Consider the following 27,365-nt stretch of genomic DNA (forward strand, 5'->3'; position numbering starts at 1 on the left):
TGCTGAAATGATTTTTAAAAAGAGCTAAATAGACACTCTAAAAACATACAAGGAGAAATCCACATGGCGCAACAGACCTCTCCTGCCTCGCCCAATGCTCCCCTCAGCAGTGTTTGGTCCATCTGCCTGTACTACTCCATGCTCTCTTGCTGGTGAATTTTCTCGCACCCTCCTGTGCCTCTGATCTGTACTCCAGGTCTTGTATAAATAAATAAATAAAATCTTTAAAAATAAATAAAAATATGCATGGCCAAGTAGTGCATTAAAAAGTGCTCATCATATCTTACCATCAGGGAAGCAAAGAACAAAACTTCCATGAGACACCAGCTCACCCCTGTGAGAATGGCCCATCTCAAAAGTCCTGAAATATGTGATGAAGAAGGTTTGGAAGAAAAGGGACCTCATGCACTCTTGGTGGGAATGAGTCATCCACAGTGTTGTAAAACATTGTTACCTCAATAAGAAATACCACTATCCTGAAGAATTTAGTGAAGTTATAGGAACAAGATCGGCATGCAAATTCAGATGTTCTATTCTCAAGCAATGAACCCTGAGAAAGAAATTAAGGAAGAAGTTGCATTCACAATAAATCTAAAGAGTAAATAAACCATCGAGAGATAAAATTAACCAAAGATATGACTGAATTGTACTCTGAAAATTTTGAATAATGTTGAAAAGAATCTTAATAGATATAATAAATTTAAAGTACCCCATGTTTAAGATAGTTTTTCTTAGTCTTGTTGTGAGTTGTAGAATTTTGTTTCATAAGTTTTCTAAAACAAAGACTATTCTTTGTAAGGTGAAGTCTCTGAAGTCTGCAAATTTACCTGTGATCCTGAGTAGTGTGACAGGTATTTCTCTGAACTTCACAATTGCGTCACCATATTCTTCACTCAACATTCACTCATAAGCCTTTGAAGTATTTTCCAGAGTTCTAACAAATTTCATTCATAGGGTATTTGCTTGTTGTTTCAGAGATCTATAAAGAGATGCACCCTTGAAACACACTAATTGCTTTTTTATGCCTCTTTTTTTAAAGGACACTGATTATTACATTTGGGCTCACCAAATACTCCAGGTAAATACCTCATTGTAGTACTCTTACTCTAATTACATATGCAAAGTACAAATTAATTTCTACCAAAAAATGTACAAAGTAGGTTCTGACTCATGCAATATTTTCAGAATCCAGGAACTGACCTGACATGTGTGAGAAAGTTTATTCAGCCCCTGCTGATTCCTTTTCACAGATACTTCCCCATGCCCATCACCCTGGAGACTGGCCAAGTGCAGGGCTCCCTCTGGGTGCTCATTCAAGGCTATGAGGCTTCCCCATCCACAGCTGCACTGTCAACACATGAAGCCTCTTCAATCCCTGTAGCAGGAGAGGGATAATGGATAGTAATGGGGCTGCTTCATGGCACCCAGAATGACTCATGCCAATTCTTTCTAAGTCCATGCTCTACAACTGACACCTGACACATTGTACCCATAAAATGTGCAGGCACACGAGGGAAGCAGATGTAATGTTTAAACACCAATATTTTGTGACCCACACTGCAGTAATGTTTACTAACAGTAATATTAAACATTTCAGAACACCTGATGTGTGTTAGATACTTTCTCTGGTTTGTCTGTATGGGACCTGCAAATCTTGACAATCCTAGAAGGATGCCTCATGCAATTATCTCCCTCTCACATGAGAAGCTGAAGTTAGATGACTACATTATTTAAACAATTGATGACAAGTCACCTTTTACATAGAGCAAACTAGTAACCACCCCACACGCCTGCAGGTGGAAGCCGTGATTCTTCAGTTTGGGAGTATAAGTTTAGAGACCACTCAGAGGAAAGATTGGATCTATGGGTTTTTGTGAAAAGGAAAACATTTTCTAACCATGATTATATGATTATAGTGGTAATGCAAATTGAATGATAAAACAAATTGTTAAAGGTACTCAATAAGATATCTTCCACAAAGATCAGAAATGAAAATAAAGTATAAGTGAAATTAAACTTTAACATGGAAAGTAACTTGTGCTGTACTATTTACAATAACCAAGATATACAAGAAACCCAAATGCCTCAAAACAGATAAATGCATCCAAAAGATGTGGAATATTTACACAATGAGATATTACTCAGCAATCAAAAAAGAAAAACTGATGCCATCCGTGGCAACATGAATGGAGCTGGAAGGGATTATGCTAGCTGAAATAAGTCAGAGGGACAAAGATAAATACCAGATGATCTTACTTATATGTGGTATACCGAGAAATCAAAAAGAGTCAAGAAAAGGTCAAAACTAGCAAGCTGACCACAGATGAGGCATACAACAAAGGAGAGGAATAGAGAGCATTCAGAACAGCAGAGGAAGAGGGGTAAAAACAAGGAATGGTGGTGATGGTTCATGAGTAATATGGTGGTGGGAGAACTATGGTGACTACAATGACGTAAGGAAAAAGTTTTCATTAAAAGTTATTTTTTAAATAAAGAACCTAGTGCTGCAAAGATGTGATGGTTTAAATTAGAATATGTTTGCTGTTGGGAATGTAAAGTTTTGAGACACAGTTTTAAATTTAGGTTTATTCACCACAGTTTCAAAAACAACTCCCTGATGTTAAACCAAATGAAATAAAAACTTATGTTTGCAAGAAAATTTTAGCCAGGCTTTTATATCAGCTTTGTTTATAATCACAAGACTAGAAAAAACATAAAAGGTTCTCAACAGAGGTAAGAAGAAAATATAAACATAACATTCACAATAAGGACTACTACTTTGCAATTTAAAATTCCACTATAATCAGTCCTTTATCATGAGTGTTTTGTGCAAAAATTTTCTTCCAGTCAGTGGGGTATCTCTTTGTTTTGGTTACTGTTTCTTTGCTGTGTAGAAGCTCTTTAATTTGATGTAGTCCCAGCTGTTTATCTTGGCCTTCACTATCACTGCTTTGGGTGGTGTGTCCATAAAGATGTCTTTGAGGTGCATGTCATGTAGTGTTTCACCTATATTTTCTTCTATGTATTTTATGGTTTCAGGTCTATGTCAAGTTCTCTAATCCATTTTGAGTTGGTTTTAGTGCATGGTGTGAGGTAGTGGTCAAGTTTCATTCTTTTGCATGTAGCGACCCAGTTCTCCCAGCACCATTCAATGAACAAACTTTCTTTGCTCCAGTGCATATTCTTAGCTCCTTTGTCAAACATTAGTTGACCATAAATCTGTGGGTTTATTTCTGGGTTTTCTTTTCGGTTCCATTGGTCTGTGTGTCTGGTCTGGTTCCAATACCTACAAAGAACGGACGAGACTCAACAGAAACAAAGAAAATAATCCAGTCAAAAAATATGCAGAAGAGCTAAAAAGAATCTTCTCCAAAGAGGAAATACAAATGTCCTCCAGGCATATGAAGAAACATTCAACATCACTTGCAATCAGGGAAATGCAAATCAAAACTACAATGAGATACCATCTCACACCAGTGAAAGTGGCACATATTAAAAACACTAGCAACAACAAATGTTGGCGAGGATGTGGACAAAAAGGAACTCTCTTGCACTGCTGATTGCAGTGCAACCTGGTCCAACCACTATGGAAAGCTGTGTGGAGATTCCTCAGTCTACTCAAGATAGAGCTTCCATATGATCCAGCCACTCAACTCCTAGGTATTTACCCAAAGGACACATAAACATTAATTCCAAAGAGCACCTGCACCCCTATTTTTATAGCAGCCCTATTTACAATAGCTAAGCTTTGGAAACAACCCAAATGCCCAAAAATAGATGACTGGATCAAGAAGATGTGGTACATATACACCATGGAATATTACTCAGCGTTCAAAAAAGATAAACACATGCAATTTGCAGCAACATGGATGGAGCTGGAAGGGATCATGCTCAGCAAAATAAGCCAGAAAGAAAAAGAAAAATACCAGATGGTCTCACTCATAGCAGGAATCAAGAAAACCTAAACAAGGGATGAGGAAAAAGGAATAACTACAAGAAAGAAAAAATTAAAATCAACAAAAAACTATGAACCAGACACACATATCGGGGGACAGGGAAAGGAGGGGTTGGGTTCAAAATAAGAGGGTTGCAATTGTATGGGGAATATAAAAATAAAATAAAATAAAATTCCACTATAGATACAGGTGACAATGTGCATGGACTTAAGCTGAATTGTGTTTATGTGAAAAATGCCAGATTCATGTGCTATGGATTCTAAGACTCTAGTGAAGGACATTCTTACAAAGGCAAAATTATATGAAGTAAGCAGGTCAGTAATTATGGCAGCACTGACTCCAAAGAAGCTGAGGGACCAAAACCTTTGGAAATACATTAAGACATAAGCATACTAATCTCTGCAACTGATTAATTAAAAAAGAAGATAATCTGAAAGAACAATGCAAACAGGTCTTTGCAACATAAAATTATGTGATGTGGTTACCACAGGCAGTTTAATTATTGCATCATTTGGAAAGTAGAGTGAGGAGCCTCAGGTGCCCACATAGGGGACGTCCCCTGAGAACTTCATGTCTTTATAATCCACTCTCAGTCCCCAACCACAGACCTGCAGTGACTTTGGTAGCCTTGTTTACGATGGCCAGACTTTGATCCAGCCCCTTTGAACATCATGTGTTCATCTAAATGCTGATGGTTTGCACATGCAGACCTTCCTCGGATCTCTGGATTTCCTACGAACTTGCAGCCATGGCCAAGGAAACACGACAAGGTAAAAATGATCCTGAATAATTGAAATGAAAACCCCTAAATGTTTAAGTTGTTTTACATACATTGGTTTGTGATTTGCAAATACATTCCTGTGGCCTGCAGGAAAGAGGAAATGTTATTATGGCTATTTTATCAATAAGGGGGAAGCAGTGACCCTTCCAAAACCACAAGAGAACACATGGTAGATTCAGGACTTGAACCCATGTTAATGATTTTTTCTCCATCCTTCCCTGCTCTAGAGACCTTGGAACCTGTGCCACGACTGCACAGAGCTTCTCCAACACAGTCTGTGTGTTATTCCCTGGCTGGATTTTTATTACACTCTCCGGGATTGACTGTCCTTTGCTTTCCAGCGGAAGGTAAGCTTCTATATTCAATATGCTTTTAATGAAAGCTATAATTATGCAAAAGTCATGGGGAAGCTACTGTGATTTGTTGCACACACATATAGATATTTACAACAATTTCATTGAAATCTGAGGTGAAACTGGGGAGTGTCAAAACTTCCACTAACACAAACTTAGATGATGCTAGGGGACCACACTGTTCCCTACAAAGGATGAGTAGAGTGGGGGGAATGTGATGCTGTGATTAGACAAAATTTCATCTAATCCACTACAAATCAGCATTGGCGATAAAAATAAATAAAACCAGGATTGTGAAATGACTTGTTGAGGCTGCAAAAGGAACCAAAGTGAAATAGCAAAATTCAAATTTATTTCAACATTTTCTGCAGAATGGCATCCTTACTGTTTCTGTCTTATCCGCACATGTGGACAGTGTGTAATGAAACATTGAACTTTTGATTTGGTCAAAATAACTCTGACTTGAATCTTCTGCTACCTGTGTGATTGTAGACATGACAAAGTTAAACAAATTCTCAGTCTTTGATGGTGAAACCAAAATAAGAACGTCATCCATGACACCCAGACTTACAGGCACATATACATGCAAAGCTCTTTGCATTGTTTATTGCACATATATGTGTTAACAGGGCTTGTGTATTTTTGCAAAGGCAAAGTGCTTTGGGCTAGACATCTGAAGTGAAGTCGCTGTGGCAGAGGATAAGGAATCACAGACAGCATCTGAGGCTGCCCTTTCAAAGGCAGCTGAGTCAAATTAGATAAACTAAAATACACGCCCTACAATAAAATATTCAACAACATAATATTTAGCTTAAAAGCAAATATGTAGGTTGGGGCCTCCCCTGTGGCGCAGTGGTTGAGCGCTGGGTTGCGAAGCTGCCAACAGCTGGTTCTGTTCCCGGCTGCTCCTCGGCCACTGGAGGAAAGTCCTACATGGTATGCAGACCTCCCCTGCCTCCCACTTCTCCCCTCAGCAGTGAACTTCGGTCTTTCTGCCTGCTCTGCCCCGCGCCCTCCCACGCTTCTCACTTTACCCAGTGCTTGTATAAATCAAAAAAAAAAATCTTTAAAAAAAAATATGTAAGTGAAAGGCAAGCTACAAACTACACTTTCATTCTCCATCTCAGTGATTCAAATATGGGAGACAGTGATGAAAACAGAATGAGTGTAAGAAAGGAGACTCCAAGGCATGGAAACTGACCATAGATCTCAGCATCCGGGAGTGATGGAGGAATTCAAGGGGAGAGATGGAGGTGGAGCACAATGGACTATGGTGGAGGACCATGATCATCCCGTGGTTCCAGAACCACCGGGACCACACCTGAGCAGGGATGCGCTATTGTGGGGGAAAAAAATGAACAAGGATGTAAAATAATGCAGTTCAGTTAAGAAAAACAAGGAGACTTAGAACTGATTAAAATATGGATTCCAAGGAATAAGTTAAGAAAGGAGTACTATATAAAAGGGACAACACCAGTGGTGCAGAGGGCAAGAGTTCAGGAAGGTGTTGAACATCTGGTGCCCCTGGAGTGTGAGAAGAGGCAGATTAAAGAGGGAGGCTGCAGGACTTCAAAGCTCACTCATGCCTGACACCCGCTGTGTTTCCCGAAGCAACACAGAGGCCATCCTTCAGGTTAATAATACTTTCTGGCTCTACCCTTTGGCTACACACTGGATATGTTAGTCATGTTTACACATCATCTCATTTAATACTCACAGTAGTACCTTGAGTAAGGTTTTGTTTCTATCTTCTTTTTGTAGACAGATAAAACTAGGATGGAGGGCTTAGGATAGTGTAATTGTTCCAGGCAGTAAATGGGGGAGCTGATAAGCAGCTGTTCCATGAACACAAGTTCCAGCCCAGCGCTGAGTCCTCCCTCAGAAGCTCTCCACTGCTGACACACACATGCCCTCCCTACACCAGGCAGCCCACCACGTCCTGTGCACAGAAGCCATAGTTACTTCACTGTGGATCCCCAAACACTAAGTTTTTCACAGTGGACATGATGAGTAATCGTAAAAGAGTTTTGTCTAATTTAATTGAAATGTAGGAAAGAGGATCAGACTTGGGAAACAATTAACTCTCAAGTCTCAGTTTAAACATATTAAAGAATTAAACAGGTGAAGTGATCCACAGCGATTCCTTATTCACCAGCTTGGAATTCTAGAAAATTTATACATGAAATTATGTATTGAAGTTCACATATTAGGTTCGGAAAGTTTGAGATACACACCCTTGCTGTAATGAAACAATGACCGAAGTATATAAACATTAGGTTTCCTAAATGTATCCACAGCTAATTCTCTATTCCTTTATTTGCTCTTGCTTTAGGACATCTGATTTCTGAACAACCCCCATGGTGAACACCGCAGAAGTGACCGAGTTCATCCTCCTAGGACTGACCAAAGTCACAAATCTCAGAGTCCCACTTGTAATGGTCTTCACTCTTACATATGTCATAAATGTCATCGGGTAACTGGGGATGATCCTGTTGATTCTTTTGGACTCTCATCTCCAAACGCCCATGTACTTCTACTCAGTAACCTGTCTCTGATGAAGTTCTGTCACTCTATAGCTGTCATCCTTACAGTCATGCTTGGGTTGTTCATAGGAGTTTATTCTAATTAATTCAAATTTAGGAAAGAGCACCAGACTTGGGAAACACTCCACCCAGGAACAAAATTTGGCTTCCCAATGACAATATGTGGAACCATGAATAAATGACTCATTCACTTGTGCCTGGCTATGTAAGGAAAATAATGACTACCCAGCCTGAGAAATTGTTGAGAGGAACCAGTGAACACAGCTATAGAGTCCAAAGTTTGTCTAAGCAAAGCTGAGATCTCATTGTAAATTCCAGAATTCACAGTGAGACTTTTTCACTAAAATTTCATGTCTCAGTTTAAGAATGAAAAACTGGTGAGGTGATCCATGGCAAATCCTTCTTCATCAAGTTAGAATACTAGATAATTATACATGAAATTATGCATTGATGGTCATGTTTTAGGTACAGAGTCTGGAGACACATACTCTTGCTATTATGAAATAATGACCTGGCATGTAAGCATTTAAGTTTCATTGCAATTTTGACATCTAACTCTCTCTTCCTTTGTATCTTAATGCTGTAAGTCATCTGTTTTCTAAACAGCTTCCATGGAGAACACCACAGAAGTGACCCAGTTCATCCTCCTAGGACTGACCGAATCCACAAAACTACGCATTCCACTTGCAATGATCTTCATTCTTATATATTCTGTAAATGCCATCGGGAACCTGGGGATGATCCTGTTGATTCTGTTGGACTCTCGTCTCCACAAGCCCATGTACTTCTTCCTCAGTAACCTGTCTCTGATGGACTTCTGTTACTCTACAGCTGTCACTCCAACAGTCATAGCTGGGTTGTTCATAGGAGACGTGGTCATCTCCTACAATGCATGTGCTGCTCAGATGTTCATTTTTGCAGCCTTTGCCTCTGGGGAACTTTTCCTCTTGGCTGCAATGGCCTATGACCGCTATGCAGCTGTGTGCAAACCCCTGCATTACACCACCATCATGCCCACAGGTGTGTGTGTAGCTCTTGCTACATTCTGCTTCGCTAGTGGTTTCCTGAATGCCTGCATCCATGTTGGGGAAACATTCAGTCTCACGTTCTGCAGCAACAATAAGGTCCATCACTTCTTCTGTGATATTCCACCAGTCATGTCTCTCTCTTGCTCTGATAAGCATGTTGCTGAGATGGTTCTTGTTTATGTAGACATTTTCATTGTATGTTCTCCTCTTTTAGTTATCTTTGTATCCTACGTGTTCATTTTTATCGCAATCTATAGGATGCCCTCTACTGCAGGCTATCAGAAGGCTCTGTCCACCTGTGCTTCTCACCTCACTGCTATCACCATCTTCTTTGGGCCGATCATCTTTATGTACTTACAGCCCAGCTCCAGCCATTCCATGGACAAAGACAAAATGTCGTCTGTGTTTTATACTATGGTCATCCCCATGCTGAACCCCATAGTCTACAGCCTGAGGAACAAGGAGGTCAAGAATGCATTCAAGAAGTTGGGTGAGAAGACAAAATTGTCTCTTGGATTTTGACTTTAACATTGTGTGGGGCATAATTAGCTTTCATGCCTCTCCATCATCTTCATGTACTGACTTATACTTTACAATACACCTAAGTCCTGAAGTGACACCCTCACCATTTCTAAAGGCTATTATCTAGAATGAGGAAAATTGACAACAATGCACGTCTAACAGAATGGCACAAAATAAGGGGAAGCACAAAATGTGTGTTTCTACACTTGAAAAACACATATTGAGGATATTTGCCTTATTCCCTTGTTCTGCATGTATTTTCTCTGCCATGGGCACTAAAATCAAAAGGGCACATCAAATTAGCAGGAGGTAAATGAGAGTATTATTTTTAACAAAACTGATTGAACTATTGAATTGGGATATTGATATATAAATTATATCACTTGTGTTTAATTGAAAAATAATCTGGGATTCCTAATTTAGGGAGAAATGGATACACTCATTGTACTCTGTGTTAATTTCATTGGCATAATTTATTGAGAGACTATAGACTTAAAATCATTCATGAATCACAAATTCTGATTTCTTGAGTCATTTTGTGAGCTTATATTTTCTCATTATACCTTTCAAAAGGAAAACAGCCACAACAAATACAAGGAAGAAAAGTACAAGTATTTTCAATTTCTTCCTAGATGACTTCTAATTTGCACACATTGAAAAAATGCAGTGAAACACTAACAATGTGTTTAAAGTCTACAAGTGCTTCGAATGGTTAACCTTGCTTATAAAACTTAATTTAGTTAAGTTTCATTGAATCTTTTCACTCCTCCTGTTTGTTACACAGTTCATTCACAATGATTTTTTTCACAATTTCCTCACAACTCCAAGCATGATTAAGTCCTTGCGATTTTGTCCTTGCTGGCTCCTCAATGGGGACTGTGAAGGTTCTGCTTCAATGACATTCTATCCCAGATGTTGTCTGCAATAGCCATCTTCATGGATTGATATTTTGTAAGAAAGTGAGAAAATCATGCTGTTTTTCATCTTCCACAATACAGACAGCCCATAACTGAAATGCTCAGGTGGTGACCAGTAAACCATTAGGGCACTGTCCTTGGCCATTTTAGTGCCCCTCATTGCCCTGTATCAACAGCCCCTATGTGGGATGTCAGGTGAATGATGTATCACCAGGTAGCCAGATTGGGTGAAGTTGAGAGCCAACACTCCGGAAAGGAATACAGGTAACTATTAAGCAACCAAAAAGGGTCTCAAAAAAGACAAGCAAGCCTCTTAAGGTCAGTAAGGTCTTAAAGTTACCCCTCCAAATGTGAGTGGATCTACTGAGAGCCGGTGTAGGTCATGCCAAGATACATATATGACCCAATGCATACTTGTTAGAGTTATGGATACAAGTGTAGGAGGACCAGCAGCTCACTCCATAAGGAGACAGGCTACAGTGAAGGGAAAAGCTGGGGACTTCAGGACCCAGGCACATGACCTGTGCCTGGAGGATTATTTGCTGCCAACCCCAGCCTGGAGGAGGCCCTGTGTGCTTTGGATAGGATAAGGGCCAAGGGACACACCACAGGGTTGGGTGGGGACCGGAGGCCACATGAGGAGCTTGCTGTCCACTGGTTCCCAACCAATATGCAAACGGTTTTGGACTTAGTAGATATGGGGGCGAGTGTACTCTGTTATACAGGAACCCAGAGAAGTTTCAGACATCTGCTTGTTACACTTGATGGCTATGGAGGTCGGAGTGTCAAGGTGACAGCAGTGAGATGATTCCTGGGGATAGGGCGATTATCCCCAAAGGAGTTTAAAGTGTATGTGTTGCCAATCTCGGACATGCTGTGGGAGGATGTACTATATGGCTTGTGACTGGAAACCACAGCTGGAGAATTTTGCCTTGGGATATGTGGGCAGAAGGAACTGTTGCACATGCATGCGAGTGTCCACCCACACAACTGCCAGTACAGAGGTGAGTGACCAATACTAAACAGTATCGGTTGCCAGGTGGCCACAGAGAAATTACAGGCACAATGACAGAGTTGGAGAAAGGGGCATTGTGTGTGCTGCCCACAACCTCGATAATTCGACTGAGTGGCTGTTGAAGAGACTTGACAGCTCTTGGCATATAACAGTACATTACCAAGGAGAAGAAAGTGGTGCTACCCTTGCATGTGGCAATGTCTTCAATGGCTGAATCGATGGGCTGTCTGAGTCACAAGCTGGGCACATAGCACTTTGTAGTTTCTCTAGCTAATGATTTCTTTTCCATTACTCCAGCACCAGAGAATCTAGGCCACTTTGCCTTCACTTGGGAAGTCCACAGTGGACATTCACTGAGATTCCTTGGGATCACCTGAAAAGTCCTACACTATGCCACGGGATGGTGGCAGCTGACTTGGCCCGGTGGGAGAGGCCATCCTTGGTGTGCTTGTTCCATCATGTTGATGACACCTCATTGACCAGAGACTGTCTTGCAGATTTGGAAAAAGCTGTACCTCTCCTGTGGACACACCTGAAAACGTGTGTCCTGGGCTGAGCAGCATCTATTACAGTTGGTATTTCTTCTGCAGGTTATGAGTAATGGGTCCTCCACTCCTCGTCAAGAGACTTGCAGAATGACACAATATTGTATGGTGAAAAAACCTTGATGAGGTGGAATTTAAGGAAAATGAATAAATCAGGCCATTTTTCACCTTCCACACAACACACATCCCTGGAATGCTCTGTTTCTCACCATTCAGATATCCAGCAAACAACCAAGAACCGTACATTAACAATGTCTTGGTGTGTGACTGTGGGCACCTAGCGTGTAAAAGGGGCTAGTGAGTGGAGCTGTTGTTCTGCCTCTCTTAGTGCGGAAGTCTCTTCCTTGATCTGTCTGACTGACTGTGTGTATGGTCTCCTGTCTCATGATGAAAGCTCTGCAAACTCTACCCAAGGCTCCAAATTTTCTTCTCCTCTACATGAACTGACAATAAAACTAGCCTGGCCTAAAATGGCTGCGAGACACATGGCCTAACTCTGTAATTGCTCCCTCTGCACTAGACTCTACATTCCCAGATGTCTATCAGTGACATGGTGTTCATTATAACATGATCCTTGGAGTAAAATATGTGTGTTGAAGAGTAGATTCTCAGTAAAATTTGACAACTGATGCATGAAATAAAGGTTGGAGTCTAATTGTCCCATGTGCTGATTCTTTGAACGACTGATTATAGTGCTTCCCCTATAACTTAGATCTGCCAGACTTCAATAGTACTCCCAGCTATTGAACAGGATGGCTTCTTAGAAATCCAGCTTAAGAGTGTCATCTCTAACCACTTCATGAGCAGAATCTCATTTCAATTTTTGAACTCTTCTATGAGGGTACACAATATTATTACCCCTCCACTTATAGGTGGTATAGTGAAGTGTAGAGAGATTAAACTACTTGGCTACGATTGTCCTGTAAACCTTGACAGAACTAGCACTGAAAGATAGTTCTCCACAACAACATAGCTCACACTTGTGACAACCACACTTTATACCTTCATAAAAGTGATAAGTCTGCCTAGGGTGTTGTTAGTGCGTGTGCTGTGCTAACATACATGTAAAGAGGTATGAACCTATCCCCCTAAATCTTATAGTGTAGTAAACCTCAACACAGTGTTATATGTCACAGCAAAAAATAATAGTAATATTAAACATTCATCTAGAAAATTAAAGATGCTGAAATGATTTTAAAAAAGAGCTAAATAGATACTCTAAAAACATACAAGGAGAAACCCACATGGTGCAACAAACCTCTCCTGTCTCGCCCAATGCTCCCCTCAGCAGTGTTCTGTCCATCTGCCTGTACTGCACCCTTCTCTGTTTCTGGTGAATTCTCTCACCCTCCTGTGCCTCTGATCTGTACTCCAGGTCTTGTATAAATATAAATAAAATCTTTAAAAATAAATAAATAAAAATATGCATGGCCAAGCAGTGCATTAAAAAGTGCTCATCATATCTTACAATTAGGGAAGCACAGACCAAAACTTCCATGAGACATCAGCTCGCCCCTGTGAGAATGGCCCATCTCACAAAGACCTGAAACACGTGATGATGAAGGTTTGGAAGAAAAGGGACCTCATGCACTCTTGGTGGGAATGAGTCATCCACAGAGTTGTGAAACATTGTTACCTCAATAAGAAATACGATTATCCTGAAGAATTTAGTGAAGTTACAGGGAAAAGATCGGCATGCAAAATTCAGATGTTCTATTCTCAAGCAATGAACACTGACAAAGAAATTCAGGAAGCAACTGCATTCGCAATAAATCTGAAAGAGTAAATAAACCATTGAGAGATAAAATTAACCAAAGATATGACTGAATTGTACTCTGAAATTTTTGAATAATGTTGAAAAGAATCTTAATAGATCTAAATAAATTTAAAGTACCCTATGTTTAAGATAGTTTTTCTTAGTCTTGTTGTGATCTGTAGCACTTTGCTTCGTAAGTTTTCTAGAAAAAAGACTTTTTTGTAAGATGAAGTCTCTGAATCTCCAATTTTATCTGTGATCCTGAGTAGTGTGTCAGGTATTTCTCTGAACTCCACAATTGCCTCACCATGTTCTTCACTCAACATTCACTCATAAGCCTTTGAAGTATTTTCCAGAGTTCTAGCAAATTTCTTTCATAGGGTATTTGCTTGTTGTTTCAGAGATCTATAAAGAGATGCACCCTTGAAACATACTAATTGCTTTTTTATGCCTTTCTTTTTAAAGGACACTGATTATTACATCTGGGCTCACCAAATACTCCAGGTAAATACCTCATTGTAGTACTCTTACTCTAATTACATATGCAAAGTACAAATTGATTTCTACCAAAAAATGTACACGTAGGTTCTGACTCATGCAATATTTACAGAATCCAGGAACTGACCTGACATGTGTGAGAAAGTTTATTCAGCCCCTCCTGATTCCTTCTCACAGACTCTTCCCCGTGCCCATCACCCTGGAGACTGGCCAAGAGCACCCTCTGGGTGCTCATCCAAGGCTATGAGGCTTCCCATCGACAGCTGCACTGTCAACACATGAAGCCTCTTCAATCCCTGTAGTGGGGGAGGGATAATGGACAGTAATGGGTCTACTTCATCGCACCCAGAATGACACATGCCAATTCTTTCTAAGTTCATGCTCTACAACTGAAACATGACACATTGTACCCAAAAAGGGCAGGCACATGTAGGGAAGCAGATGTAATATTTAAACACCACTATTTTATAACCCAAACTGCAATAATGTTTACTAAAAGTACTATTGAACATTTCAGAACACCTGATGTATGTTAGATACTTTCTCTGGTCTGTCTGTATGGGACCTGCAAATCTTATCCTAGGAGGATGTCTAGGAGGATCCCTATGCAATTATCCTAGGAGAATGCCTGATGCAATTATCTCCCTCTCACACATGAGATGCTGAAGTTAGATGACTGCATTATTTAAACAATTGATGCCAAGGCACCTTTTACATAGAGCAAACTAGTAACCACCCCACACGCCTGCAGGTGGAAGCTGTGATTCTTCAGTTTGGGAGTATAAGTTTAGAGACCACTCAGAGGAAAGATTGGATCTATGGGTTTTTGTGAAAAGGAAAACATTTTCTAACCATGATTATAGTGGTAATGCAAGTTGAATGATAAAACACATTGTTAAAGGTACTCAATAAGACATCTTCCACAAAGATCAGAAATGAAAATAAAGTATAAGTGAAATTAAATTTTAACATGGAAAGTATCTCATGCTGTACTATTTACTGCAACCAACATATAAAAGAAACCCAAATGCCTCAAAAAGATAAATGCAACTAAAAGCAGTGAAATATTTACACAATAGAATATTACTCAGCAATCAAAAAAGAAAAACTGATGCCATCCGTGGCAACATGAATGGAGCTGGAAGGGATTATGCTAGCTGAAATAAGTCAGAAGGACAAAGATAAATATCAGATGATCTTACTTATATGTGGTATACCAAGAAATCAAAAAAAGTCAAGAAAAAGTCAAAATTAGCAAGCTGACCATAGATGAGGCATACAACAAAGGAGAGGAAAAGAGAGCATTCAGAACAGCAGAGGAAGGGGGTAAAAACAAGGAATGGTGGTGATGGTATATGAGTAATATGATGGTGGGAGAACTATAGTGACTACAATGATGTAAGAAAAAAGTTTTCATTAACAGTTATTTTTTTAAATAAAGAACCTAGTGCTGCAAAGATGTGAAGGTTTACATTAGAATATGTTTGCTGTTGGGAATGTAAAGTTTTGAGACACAGTCTTGAATTTAGCACAGTTTCAAAAACAACTCCCTGATATTAACCCAAATGAAATAAAAACCTTTGTTTGCACAAAAATTTTAGCCAGGCTTTTATATTAGCTTTGTTTATAATCACCAGACTAGAAACAATATGAAAGATTCTCAACAGAGGTAAGAAGAAAATGTAAACATAACATTCACAACAAGGACTACTACTTTACAATTTAAAATTCCACTATAATCAGTCCTTTATCATTAGTATTGTGTACAAAAATTTTTCCAATCAGTGGGGTTTCTCTTTGTTTTGGTTGCTGTCACTTTTGCTGTGCAGAAGCTCTTTAATTTGATGTAGTCCCAGCTGTTTATCTTTGCCTTCACTATCACTGCTTTGGGTGATGTGTCTGTAAAGATGTCTTTGAGGTGCATGTCATGTAGTATTTCGCCTATATTTTCTTCTATGTATTTTATGGTTTCAGGTCTTATGTCTACCTCTCTAATCCATTTTGAGTTGGTTTTTGTGCATGGTGTGAAGTAGTAGTCAAGTTTCATTCTTTTGCATGTAGTGACCCAGTTTTCCCAGCACTATTCATTGAACAAACATTCTTTGCTCCAGTGCATATTCCTTGCTCCTTTGTCAAACATTAGTTGACCATAAATCTGTGGGTTTATTTCTGGGTTTTCTTTTCGGTTCCATTGGTCTGTGTGTCTGTTCTGGTTCCAATACCTACAAACAGCTGACGAGACCCAACAGAAACAAAGAAAATAATCCAGTCCAAAAATGGGCAGAAGAGCTAAAAAGAAACTTCTCCAAAGAGGAAATACAAATGGCCACCAGACATATGAAAAAAACGTTCAACATCACTTGCAGTCAGGGAAATGCAAATCAAAACTACAATGAGATACCATCTCACACCAGTGAGAATGGAACATATTTAAAAAACTAGCAACAATAAATATTGGTGAGGTTGTGGAGAAAAAGGAACTCTCCTAGATTGCTGGTGGGAGTGCAAACTGGTCCAACCACTATGGAAAGCTGTGTGAAGAACCTCAACCTACTAAAGATAGAGCTTTCATATGATCCAGCAATTCCCCTCCTAGGTATTTACCCAAAGGACACAGAAACATCAATTCCAAAGAGCACCTGCACCCTATGTTAATAGCAGCCCTATATACAATAGCTAAGCTTTTGAAACAACCAAATGCCCAAAAATAGATGACTGGATCAAGAAGATGTGGTCCATATACACCATGGAATATTACTCAGCGTTCAAAAAAGATAAACACATGCAATTTGCAGCAACATGGATGGCGCTGGAAGATATCATGCTCAGCGAAATAAGCCAGAAAGAAAAAGAAAAATACCGGATGGTCTCACTCATAGCAGGAATCTAGAAAACTTAAATAAGGGACCAGGAAAAAGAATAACTATAAAAGAAAAAATCAAAATACACAAACAGTTATGAACCAGGGACACACTATGGGAGTGGGGGGCGGGAAAAGGAGCGATTGGGGTCAAAATAAGGGGGTTGCAATTGTATGGGGAATATAAAAATAAAATTTTAAAAAATAAAATAAAATTCCACTATAGATACAGGTGACAATGTGCATGGACTTAAGCTGAATTATGTTTAAGTGAAAAATGCCAGATTCATATGCCATGGATTCTAAGACTCTAGTGAAGGACAGTCTTACAAAGGCAAAATTATATGAAATAAGCAGGTCAGTAATTATGGCAGCACTGACTCCAAAGAAGCTGAGGGACCAAAACCATTGGAAATACATTAAGACATGAGCATACTAATCTCTGCAACTGATTAACTAAAAAAGAAAATAATCTGGAAGAACAATGCAAACACATCCGTACACCATAAAAATATGTGATGTGGTTTCCACAGGCAGTTAGATTATTGCATCATTAGGAAAGTAGAGTGAGGAGCCTGAAATGCCCACATAGGGGACATCCCCTGAGAACTTCATGTCTTTATAATCCACTCTAAGTCCCAGTCCACAGACCCACGGTGACTCTGGTAGCCTTGTTTACAATGGCCAAACTTTGGTCCAGCCCCTTTGGATATCATGTGTTCATCTGAATGCTGATGGTTTGCACATGCAGACCTTCCTCGGAACTCTGGATTTCCTACGAACTTGAAGCCATGGCCAAGGAAACACGACAAGGTAAAAATGGTAGTGAAGACATGAAATGAAAACCCCTAAATGTTTAAGGTGTTTTAAGGAGATTGGTTTGTGACTTGCAAATACATTCCTGTGGCCTGCAGGAAAGAGGCAATGCTATGACGGCTATTTTATCAATAAGGGGAGGCAGTGACCCTTCCAAAACCACAAGAGAACACATGGTAAATTCAGGACTTGAACCCATGTTAATGATTTTTCCTCCATCCTTCCCTGCTCTAGAGACCTTAGAACCTGCGCCACTACTGCACAGAGCTTCTCCAACACAGTCTGTGTGTTATTCCCTGGCTGGATTATTATTACACTCTTCAGGATTGACTGTCCTTTGCTTTCCAGTGAAAGGTAAGATTCTATATTCAATATGACTTTAATGAAAGCTGTAATTCATGCAAATGTTGTGGGGCAGCTACTGTGATTTGTAGCACATAGACATAGATATTTTCAACAATATCCTTGAAATCTGAGGTCAAACTGGAGAATGTCAAAATGGCTCAGAGGTTGAGCGCTGGGTTGCGAGGATGCCCACATAAAAAAAAAAAGAATAGAAAAGAAAACTTCCACTAACACAAAGTTATATGATGCTATGGACCACACTGCTCCCTACAAAGGATGAGTGGAGTGTGGGGAATGTGATGCTGTGATTAGACAAAATTTCATCTAATCCACTACAAATCAGCATTGGTGATAAAAAGAAATAAAACCTGGATAGTAAAATGACTTGTTGAGGCTGCAAAAGGAATCAAAGTGAAATAGCAAAATCCAAAATTATTTCAACATTTTCTGCAGAATGGCATCCTTACTGTTTCTGTCTTATCCTCACATGTTGACAGTGATGTAATGAAACATTGAACTTTTGAATTGGTCAAAATAACTCTGAAACTTGAATCTTTTTCAAGCTGTGTGATTGTAGACATGACAAAGTTAAACAAATTCTCAGTCTCTGATGGTGGAACTAAAATGAGAACGTGATCCATGACACACAGACTACACACACTTATATGTACAAAGCTCTTTGCATTGCCTATTGCACATGAATGTGTTAACAGGGCTTGTGTAATTTTGCAAAGGCAACACACTTTGGGCAAGGCATCTGATGTGAAGTCGCCAGGGCAGAGGCTAGGGAAACGCAGACAGCATCTGAGCTGCCCTTTCAAAGGCAGCTGAGTCAAATTAGATAAATTAAAATACTGGCCCTACAATAAAATATTCAGCAACATAATATTTTGCTTAAAAAACTGTGTAAGGCTAAAGGCAAGCCCCAAACTGCACTTTCATCCTCCATCTCTGAGATTCAAATATGGGAGACAGTGATGAAAACAGAATGAGTGTAAGAAAGGAGACTCCAAGGCATGGAAACTGACCATAGATCTCAGCATCCGGGAGTGATGGAGGAATTCAAGGGGAGAGATGGGGGTGGAGCACAATGGACTATGGTGGAGGATCATGATCATCCTGTGGTTCCAGAACCACCGGGACCACACCTGAGCAGAGATGCTCTATTGTGGGAAAAAAATGAACAAGGATGTAAAATAATGGCAGTTCAGTTAAGAAAAAAAAGGGGACTTAGATATGATTAAAACATGGATTTCAAGGAATAAATTAAGAAAAGAACTACATAACAGGGAAAAGCACCAGTGGTTCAGGGGACAGAGAGTTCTGGAAGGTGTTGAACATCTGGAACCCCTGGAGTGTGAGAGGAGGCAGATTAAAGAGGGAGGCTGCAGGACTTCAAAGCAACTCATGCCTGACGCCCTGTGTGTTTCCCAAAGCAACACAGAGACCATCCTTCAGGTAAATAATACTTTCTGGCTCAACCCTTAGGCTACACACTTGATATTTTAGTCATGTTTACACATCATCTCACTTAATACTCACAGTAGTATCCTGAGTTAGGTCTCATTTCTATCTTCTTCTCATAGACAGATAAAAGTAGGTTGGAGGGCTTAGGCTAGTGTCATTATTCCAGGTAGTAAATGGGGGGCTGATAAGCAACTGTTTCATGAACACAAGTTCCAGCCCAGTGCTGAGTCCTCCCTCAGAGGCTCTCCACTGCTGACACGCACATGCCCTCCCTACACCAGGCAGCACACCACGTCCTGTGCATGGAAGTCTTAGTTACTTCACTGTGGATCCCCAAACACAGAGTTTTGAGCAGTGGACATGATGAGTGATTGTAAAAGAGTTTTGTCTAATTTAATTGAAATGCAGGAAAGAGGATCAGACTTAGGAAATAATGAACTCTCAAGTCTCAATTTAAACATATTATAGAATTAAACAGGTGAAGTGATCCACAGTGATTCCTTATTCTCCAGTTTATAATTCTAGATAATTTATACGTGAAATTTTGTATTGAAGTTCACATATTAGGTTCGAAAAGTTTGAGATACACACCCTTGCTGTAATGAAACAATGACCGAGGTATATAAACATTAGGTTTCCTAAATGTATCCTCAGTTAACTCTCTATTCCTTTATTTGTTCTTGCTTTAGGACATCTGATTTCTAAACAACCCCCATGGTGAACACCACAGAAGTGACCGAGTTCATCCTCCTAGGACTGACCAAAGTCACAAACCACAGAGTCCCACTTGTAATGGTCTTCACTCTTACATATGCCGTAAATGTCATCGGGTAACTGGGGATGATCCTGTTGATTCTTTTGGACTCTCATCTCCAAACGCCCATGTACTTCTACTCAGTAACCTGTCTCTGATGGACTTCTGTCACTCTACAGCTGCCATCCCTTTAGTCATGGCTGGGTTGTTCATAGGAGTTTAATCTAATTAATTAAAATGTAGGAAAGAGCATGAGACTTGGGAAACACTCCACCCAGGAACAAAATTTGGCTTCCCAATGACTATATGTGGAACCATGAATAAATGACTCATTCTCTTGTGCCTGGCTATGTAAGGAAAATAATGACTACCCAGCCTGAGAAATTGTTGAGAGAATCAGTGCACACAGCTGTAGTGTCTGAAGCTTGTCTAAGGGAAGCTGAGCTCTCATTGTAAATTCCAGAATTGCACAGTGAGATATTTTCACTAAAATTTCAAGTCTCAGTTTAAGAATGAAACACTGGTGAGGTAACCCATGATGATTCCTTATTCATCAAGTTAGATTTCTAGATATTTATACATGAAATTATGCACTGATGGTCACGTTTTAGGTTCAGAGAGTCTGGAGACACATACTCTTGCTGTTATGAAATAATAATCCTGGCATGTAAGCATTTATGCTTCGTTGTAATTTTGGCATCTAACTGTCTGTTCCTTTATATCTTATTGCTGTAAGTTATCTGATTTCTAAACATCCTCGATGGAGAATACCACAGAAGTGACCCAGTTCATCCTCTTAGGACTGACCAAATCCACAAAACTACGCATCCCACTTGTAATGGTCTTCACTCTTATATATTCTGTAAATGTCTTCGGGAATCTGGGGATGATCCTGTTGATTCTGTTGGACTCCCGTCTCCACAAGCCCATGTACTTCTTCCTCAGTAACCTGTCTCTGATAGACCTCTGTTACTCTACAGCTGTCACCCCTACAGTCATAGCTGGGTTGTTCATAGGAGACCTGGTCATCTCCTACAATGCATGTGCTGCTCAGATGTTCATTTTTGCAGCCTTTACCACTGGGGAACTTTTCCTCTTGGCTGCAATGGCCTATGACCGCTATGCAGCTGTGTGCAAACCCCTGCATTACAGCACCATCATGCCCACAGGTGTGTGTGTAGGTCTTGCTATAGTCTGCTACGCTGGTGGTTTCCTCAATGGCATCATCCATGTTGGGGAAATATTCAGTCTCATATTCTGCAGCAAAAATAAGGTCCATCACTTTTTCTGTGATGTTCCAGCAGTCATGACTCTCTCTTGCTCTGATAAGCATGTTGCTGAAATGGTTCTTGTTTATGTAGACATCTTCGTTGTATGTTGTCCTCTTTCAATTATCTTTGTATCCTACGTGTTCATTTTTATCGCAATCTATGGGATGCGCACTACTGCAGGCTATCAGAAGGCTCTGTCCACCTGCGCTTCTCACCTCACTGCTATCACCATCTTCTTTGGGCCAATCATCTTTATGTACTTACAGCCCAGCTCCAGCCATTCCATGGACAAAGACAAAATGGCGTCTGTGTTTTATACTATGGTCATCCCCATGCTGAACCCCATAGTCTACAGCCTGAGGAACAAGGAGGTAAAGAATGCATTCAAGAAGTTGAGTGAGAAGACAAAATTGTCTCTTGGATTGTGACTTTAACATTGTGTGGGGCATAATTAGCTTTCATGCCTCTCCATCATCTTCATGTACTGACTTATACTTTACAATACACCTAAGTCCTGAAGTGACACCCTCACCATTTCTAAAGGCTATTGTCTAGAATGAGGAAAGCTGACAATAATGCACGTCTAACAAAATGACACAAACTAAGGGGAAGCACAAAATGTGTGTTTCTACATTTGAAAAATACAAATTGAGGATATTTGCCTTATTCCCTTGCTCTGCATGTATTTTCTCTGCCGTGGGCACTACAACAAAATGGGCACATCAAATAAACAAGAGGTAAATAAGAGTATTATTTTTAACAAAACTAATTGAAACATTGAAATGGGATATTGATATATAAATTATATCAGTGTGTTTAAAAATAATCTACAACTCATAATTTAGGGGGAAAGGGAAACACTCATAGTACTCTGTTTTATTTCATTGGCATAATTTATTGAGAGACTATAGACTTAACATCATACATGAATCACAAATTCTGATTTCTTGAGTCATTTTGTGAGCTTGTATTTTCTCATTATACCTTTCAAAAGGAAAATAGCCATAACAAATACAAGGAGCTACAAGAGCATGTGTAGGTCATGCCAAGATACATACATGACCCAATGCATGCTTGTTAGAGTTATGGATACAAGTGTGAGAGGGCCAGCAGTTCACTGCCATAAGGAGACAGGCTACAGTGAAGGGAAAAGCTGGGGACTCCAGAGCCCGGGCACATGCCCTGTGTTTAGAGGATTATTTGCTGCCAACCCCAGCCTGGGAGGAGGCCCTGTGTGCTTTTGATAGGATAAGGGTCAAGTGACACACCCATATGTTTGGGTGGGAACCAGAGGCCACATATGGAGCTTGCTGTTCACTGGTCCCCAAACAATATGCAAACACATGGGGGCGCGTATACTCTGTTATGTGGGAACCCAGAGAAGTTTCAGACATCTGCTTGTTACACCTGATGGCTATGGAGGCCGGTGTGTCAAGGTGAATCAGTGAGGTGATTCCTGGGTATTGGGCTATTATCCCCAAAGGAGTATAAAGTGTATGTGTTGCCAATCTCAGAGACATGCTGTGGGTGGATGTACTATACGGCTTGTGAATGGAAACCACAGCTGGGGAATTTTGCCTTAGGATACATGGGCAGAGGGAGTGTTGCACCAGCATGCTAGTGTCCACCCACACAACTGCCAGCCCCGAGGTAGTAACCAACCTAAACAGTATCGGTTGCCAGGTGGCCACCGAGAGATTGTGGGCACAATGGCAGAATTGGAGAAAGGGGCATTGTGTGTGCTGCCCACAGACTCTATAATTCGCCTGAGTGGCTAGTGAAGAAGCCTGATGGCTCTTTGCGTATACCAACATTCCTGAGTTGAAGAAAGTGGTTCCACCCTTGCATGCGGCAATGTCTTCAATGGCTGAATTGATGGGCTGTCTGAGTCTTGAGCTGGGCACATAGCACTTCGTAGATCCTCTAGCTAATTTCTTTTCCATTATCCCAGCACCAGAGAGTCTAGGCCAGTGGACATTCACTGAGTTTCCTTGGGGTCACCTGCACAGCCCTACTCTGTGCCACAGGTTGGTGGCAGCTGACTTGGTCCGGTGGGAGAGGCCATCCTTGGTGCAATTGTTCCATCATGTTGATGACACATTATTGACCAGTGATTGTCTTGCAAATTTGGAAAAAGCTGTACTTTTCCTGTGGACACACCTGAAAACATGTGGCCTGGGCTGAGCTGCACTCTGTTACAGTTCCTATTTCTTTTGCAGGTTATGAGTACAGTGTCCTCCACTCCTCATCAAGGGAACTGGCAGAAGAATGACACATATATTGTACAGTGAAAAAATCCTGATGAGGTGGAATTTAAGGAAAATGAGTGAATCAGGCTATTTTTCACCTTTCACACAACTCACATCCCATGTCTGAAATGCTCTGTTTCTCACCATTCGGACATCTAGCAAACAACCAAGGGCCGTACATTGGCAACAATGTCTTGGTGTGTGACTGTGGGCACCTAGTGTGTAAAAGTGGCTAGTGAGTGGAGTTGCTGTTCTGCCTCTCTTAGTGCTGAAGTCTCTCCCTTGATCTGTCTGCCTGATTGTGTGTATGGTCCCCTGTCTCATCATGAAAGCTCTGCAAACTCTACCAAAGACTCCAAATTCTCTTCTCCTCTACAAGAACTGACAGTAAAACTGGCCTGGCCTAAAATGGCTGCGAGAAACATGGCCTAACTCTGTAAGAGTTCCCTCTACACTAGACTCTAAATTCCCAGACATCAGTGACATGGAATTCATTATAACATGATACTTGGACTTAAATATGTGTGTTTAAGAGTAGATTCTCTGTAAAATTTGATAACTGATGTGTGAAACAAAGGTTGGAGTCTAAGTGTCCCATGAGTTGATTCTTTGAATGACTGATTATAGTGCTTCCCCAATAACGTAGATCTTCCAGACTTCAGCAGTACTCCAAGCTATTGAACAGGATTGCTTCTTAGAAATCCAGCTCTAGAGTGTCATCTCAAACCACTTCATGAGCTGAACCTCATTTCATCTTTTGAACTCTACTATGTGGGTACCCAATATTATTACCCCTCCACTTATAGATGGTATACTGAAGTGTAGAGAGATTAAACTACTTGGCCAAGATCGTCCTGTAAACCTTGACAGAATTAGCACTTAAAGAGAGTTCTGCTGCCCACGCCAGGCCCCTTCTGGCCTACAGTCCGAGCCCAGAGGAGAGTGGCACCCACCACCAGGGCAGACCGGGTGCACAGGGGAGTGCGTCCCCACATCGGCATTTTAGAACAGGGACCTTTCTTCAGTAAAGACTGCTTGAAACTGGCAGAAGCCTCCCGGAGGAGCCAGAGGTGAGCTGGGAAGTTTGCCCAAGATGCCGGCCAGTACCAGCAACACAGTGTCCCAAGGAATACGACAAATTAGAAACAGGCAGTACGGAGTAGAAAAACCACATGCAATCCAGAAACTCCTCAGGAAAGAAGCACACCACAAAAAAAAAAAACACCTACCAGATTGCAACGACAGTAACTTGGAAGAACTTCTGAACCCTCCAAAATGAGAATTTAAAATTGCCTTGATTAAAAAACTGACAGAAGTCATAAAGGAAAACAATGATAAGGGAAAAATAATTAACAATCAGAAAAATGAAATTGAGTCCCTAAAGAGGGAAGTAAAAGAAATGCAGGAGATCAAAGAATTATTGGAGGCACTAAAGAACTCTGGGAAAAGCAATGAAAGCAGAATAGATGAAATGGAAGAATGAACAAGTACTCTTGAAGACACAGAAATAAAAAGAACTAAAACATAAAAGGAAAGAGAAGTACGAAGGAAAAAGACCAAAGAAAGACTTCGGGAACTATCTGACTCCATGAGGAAAGGAAATATAAGAGTTACAGGAGTCCCAGAAGGAGTGGAGAGAGATGTAGGAACAAAGAAATTATTCAAGGAAAAAAATTGAAGAGAACTTCCCAAATGTGAAGGAGCTGAAAATTGATATACAAGAAGCAAGAAGAACACCAAACTTCCATGATGAAAGGAAAAATACAGCAAGACACATAATAGTAAAGCTCCCAAGAATCCAAGACAAGGGAAAAATAATGAAGCTGACAAGAGGGAAGAAATAGATAACATTCAAAGGAAAACCAATCAGACTGACATCAGACTTCTCTGAAGAAACACTACAGGCAAGGGGAATGTGGAGGGACATAGTCAACAGACTCCAAGAAAACAGATGCCAACCAAGAATATTCTATCTCCAAAGCTCTCCTTCCTTTATGAAGAAAGAATAAGGACCTTCCCAGAAAAACAGAAACTCTGGAATTTCATTACAAATAAACCCCCACTCCAAAAAAATACTACAAGGAGTCCTAAAGCCAGAACCTCAGAGGGATGAATAACAACAAAAGAAGGCCAAAAAAAAGTTATTAAAATAATAAATAAATGAAATCAAAGGAAAGACAAACACAATGGCAAATACAGATGCTAACATATCAATATTAACTCTAAATATGAATGGACTAAACTCTTCAATAAAAAGACACAGAGTCGCAGGCTGGATTAAGAAACAAAACCCAACTTTTTGCTGTCTCCAGGAAACACATTTAGCTACAAAAGATAAAAATAGACTCAAAGTTAAAGGATGGAAAGCAATCCTACAAGCAAATGGACCAAAAAAGAAAGCAGGAACAGCTATACTTACATCAGACAAAACAGATTTCAAACTCAAAAAGATAAAAAGAGACCCCAACGGTCACTACATTATGATCAAGGGGACAATACTTCAAGAAGAAATAACACTCATTAACATATACTCACCAAACGAAGGAGCACCAAAATATATCAGACAACTACTGCCATCTTTGAAAACAGACATCAGAGAAAACACATACATAGTGGGAGACTTCAACACACCACTATCAACAATGGATAGATCAACGAGACAAAAAAATAAGTAAAGACACTAAAGCTCTAAATAAGGATCTAGAGAGCTTGGGCTTAACAGACATCTATAGAACACTAAACCCAAAAAAATCTGAGTACACATTTTTCTCAAGCGCACACGGATCATTCTCCAGGATCGATCACATACTGAGACACAAGACAAACATCGACAGATACACCAAGATTGAAATCATACCAACCATCTTTTCTGAACATGAAGGCATCAAACTAGAAATAAATCATAAAAAGAAGGCAAGGTACTCTCCTACCTCATGGAGATTGAAACCCACACTTCTGGAAGACCACTGGACTAACAAGGAGATCAAAGAAAAAATTAAAAAATTCTTTGAATTGAATGACAAGGAGGACACCAATTTCCTAAATGTATGGGATGCAGCAAAAGCAGTAATAAGAGGAAAATATATAGCAATAGAGGCTCACATCAAGAAACAAGAAAGAACTCAAAGAAACAACCTAATCTCGAAGCTCAAAGATCTAGAAAAAATACCCAAAACCAGTAGAAGAAAAGAAATAATAAAAACCAAAGCAGAAATAACTGAAATCGAAACTAAAAAAACAATCCAAAAGATCAATGAAACCAAGAGCTGGTTGTTCGAATAAATAAATAAAATAGACAAACCCCTAGCCAGGCTCACAAAGGAAAAAAGGGAGAAAGCACAAATAAACAGGATCATAAATGAAAGAGGAGAAATCACAACGGACACAGCAGAAATCAAAAGGATAATCAGTAACTACTATGAACAGTTATATGGAAACAAGTTCAACAATCTAGAGGAGATGGACAAAGTCCTACAACTCTACAATCACTCAAAGCTAGATAAAGAAGAAATAGAACACCTAAACAGACCAATTACAAGCAGCGAAATTGAAATGGTAATCAAAAACCTCCCCAAAAAACAAAAGCCCAGGACCTGATGGATTTACAAATGAATTCTACCAAACATTCAGAGACGAATTAGTGTCTATCCTTCACAAACTCTTCCAAAAAATTGAGAAGAAAGGGATAA

General features: G+C 40.1%; 2 protein-coding genes across 2 annotated transcripts; both read left to right on the forward strand.

Annotated features, from left to right (window-relative positions):
• The first annotated feature begins 8,244 nt into the window (after positions 1–8,244).
• On the forward strand, positions 8,245–9,183 carry LOC119254350 (olfactory receptor 5B3-like). The gene has a single exon (XM_037521458.1). The coding sequence runs from the start codon at positions 8,245–8,247 to the stop codon at positions 9,181–9,183; it is 939 nt and encodes a 312-aa protein (XP_037377355.1).
• An 11,733-nt stretch (positions 9,184–20,916) lies between these two features.
• On the forward strand, positions 20,917–21,855 carry LOC119254351 (olfactory receptor 5B3-like). Its single transcript, XM_037521459.1, has one exon. The coding sequence runs from the start codon at positions 20,917–20,919 to the stop codon at positions 21,853–21,855; it is 939 nt and encodes a 312-aa protein (XP_037377356.1).
• The last annotated feature ends 5,510 nt before the right edge of the window (positions 21,856–27,365 follow it).

The sequence above is a fragment of the Talpa occidentalis genome, unplaced genomic scaffold, assembly GCF_014898055.3.
Source record: "Talpa occidentalis isolate TD23 unplaced genomic scaffold, MPIMG_talOcc4v2.1 talOcc4.3, whole genome shotgun sequence".
NCBI lineage: Eukaryota > Metazoa > Chordata > Mammalia > Eulipotyphla > Talpidae > Talpa > Talpa occidentalis.

Excerpts from the sequence above, each read along its gene's own strand:
- LOC119254350 (XM_037521458.1), top strand. The coding sequence starts at position 8,245 with ATGGAGAACACCACAGAAGTGACCCAGTTCATCCTCCTAGGACTGACC.
- LOC119254351 (XM_037521459.1), top strand. The coding sequence starts at position 20,917 with ATGGAGAATACCACAGAAGTGACCCAGTTCATCCTCTTAGGACTGACC.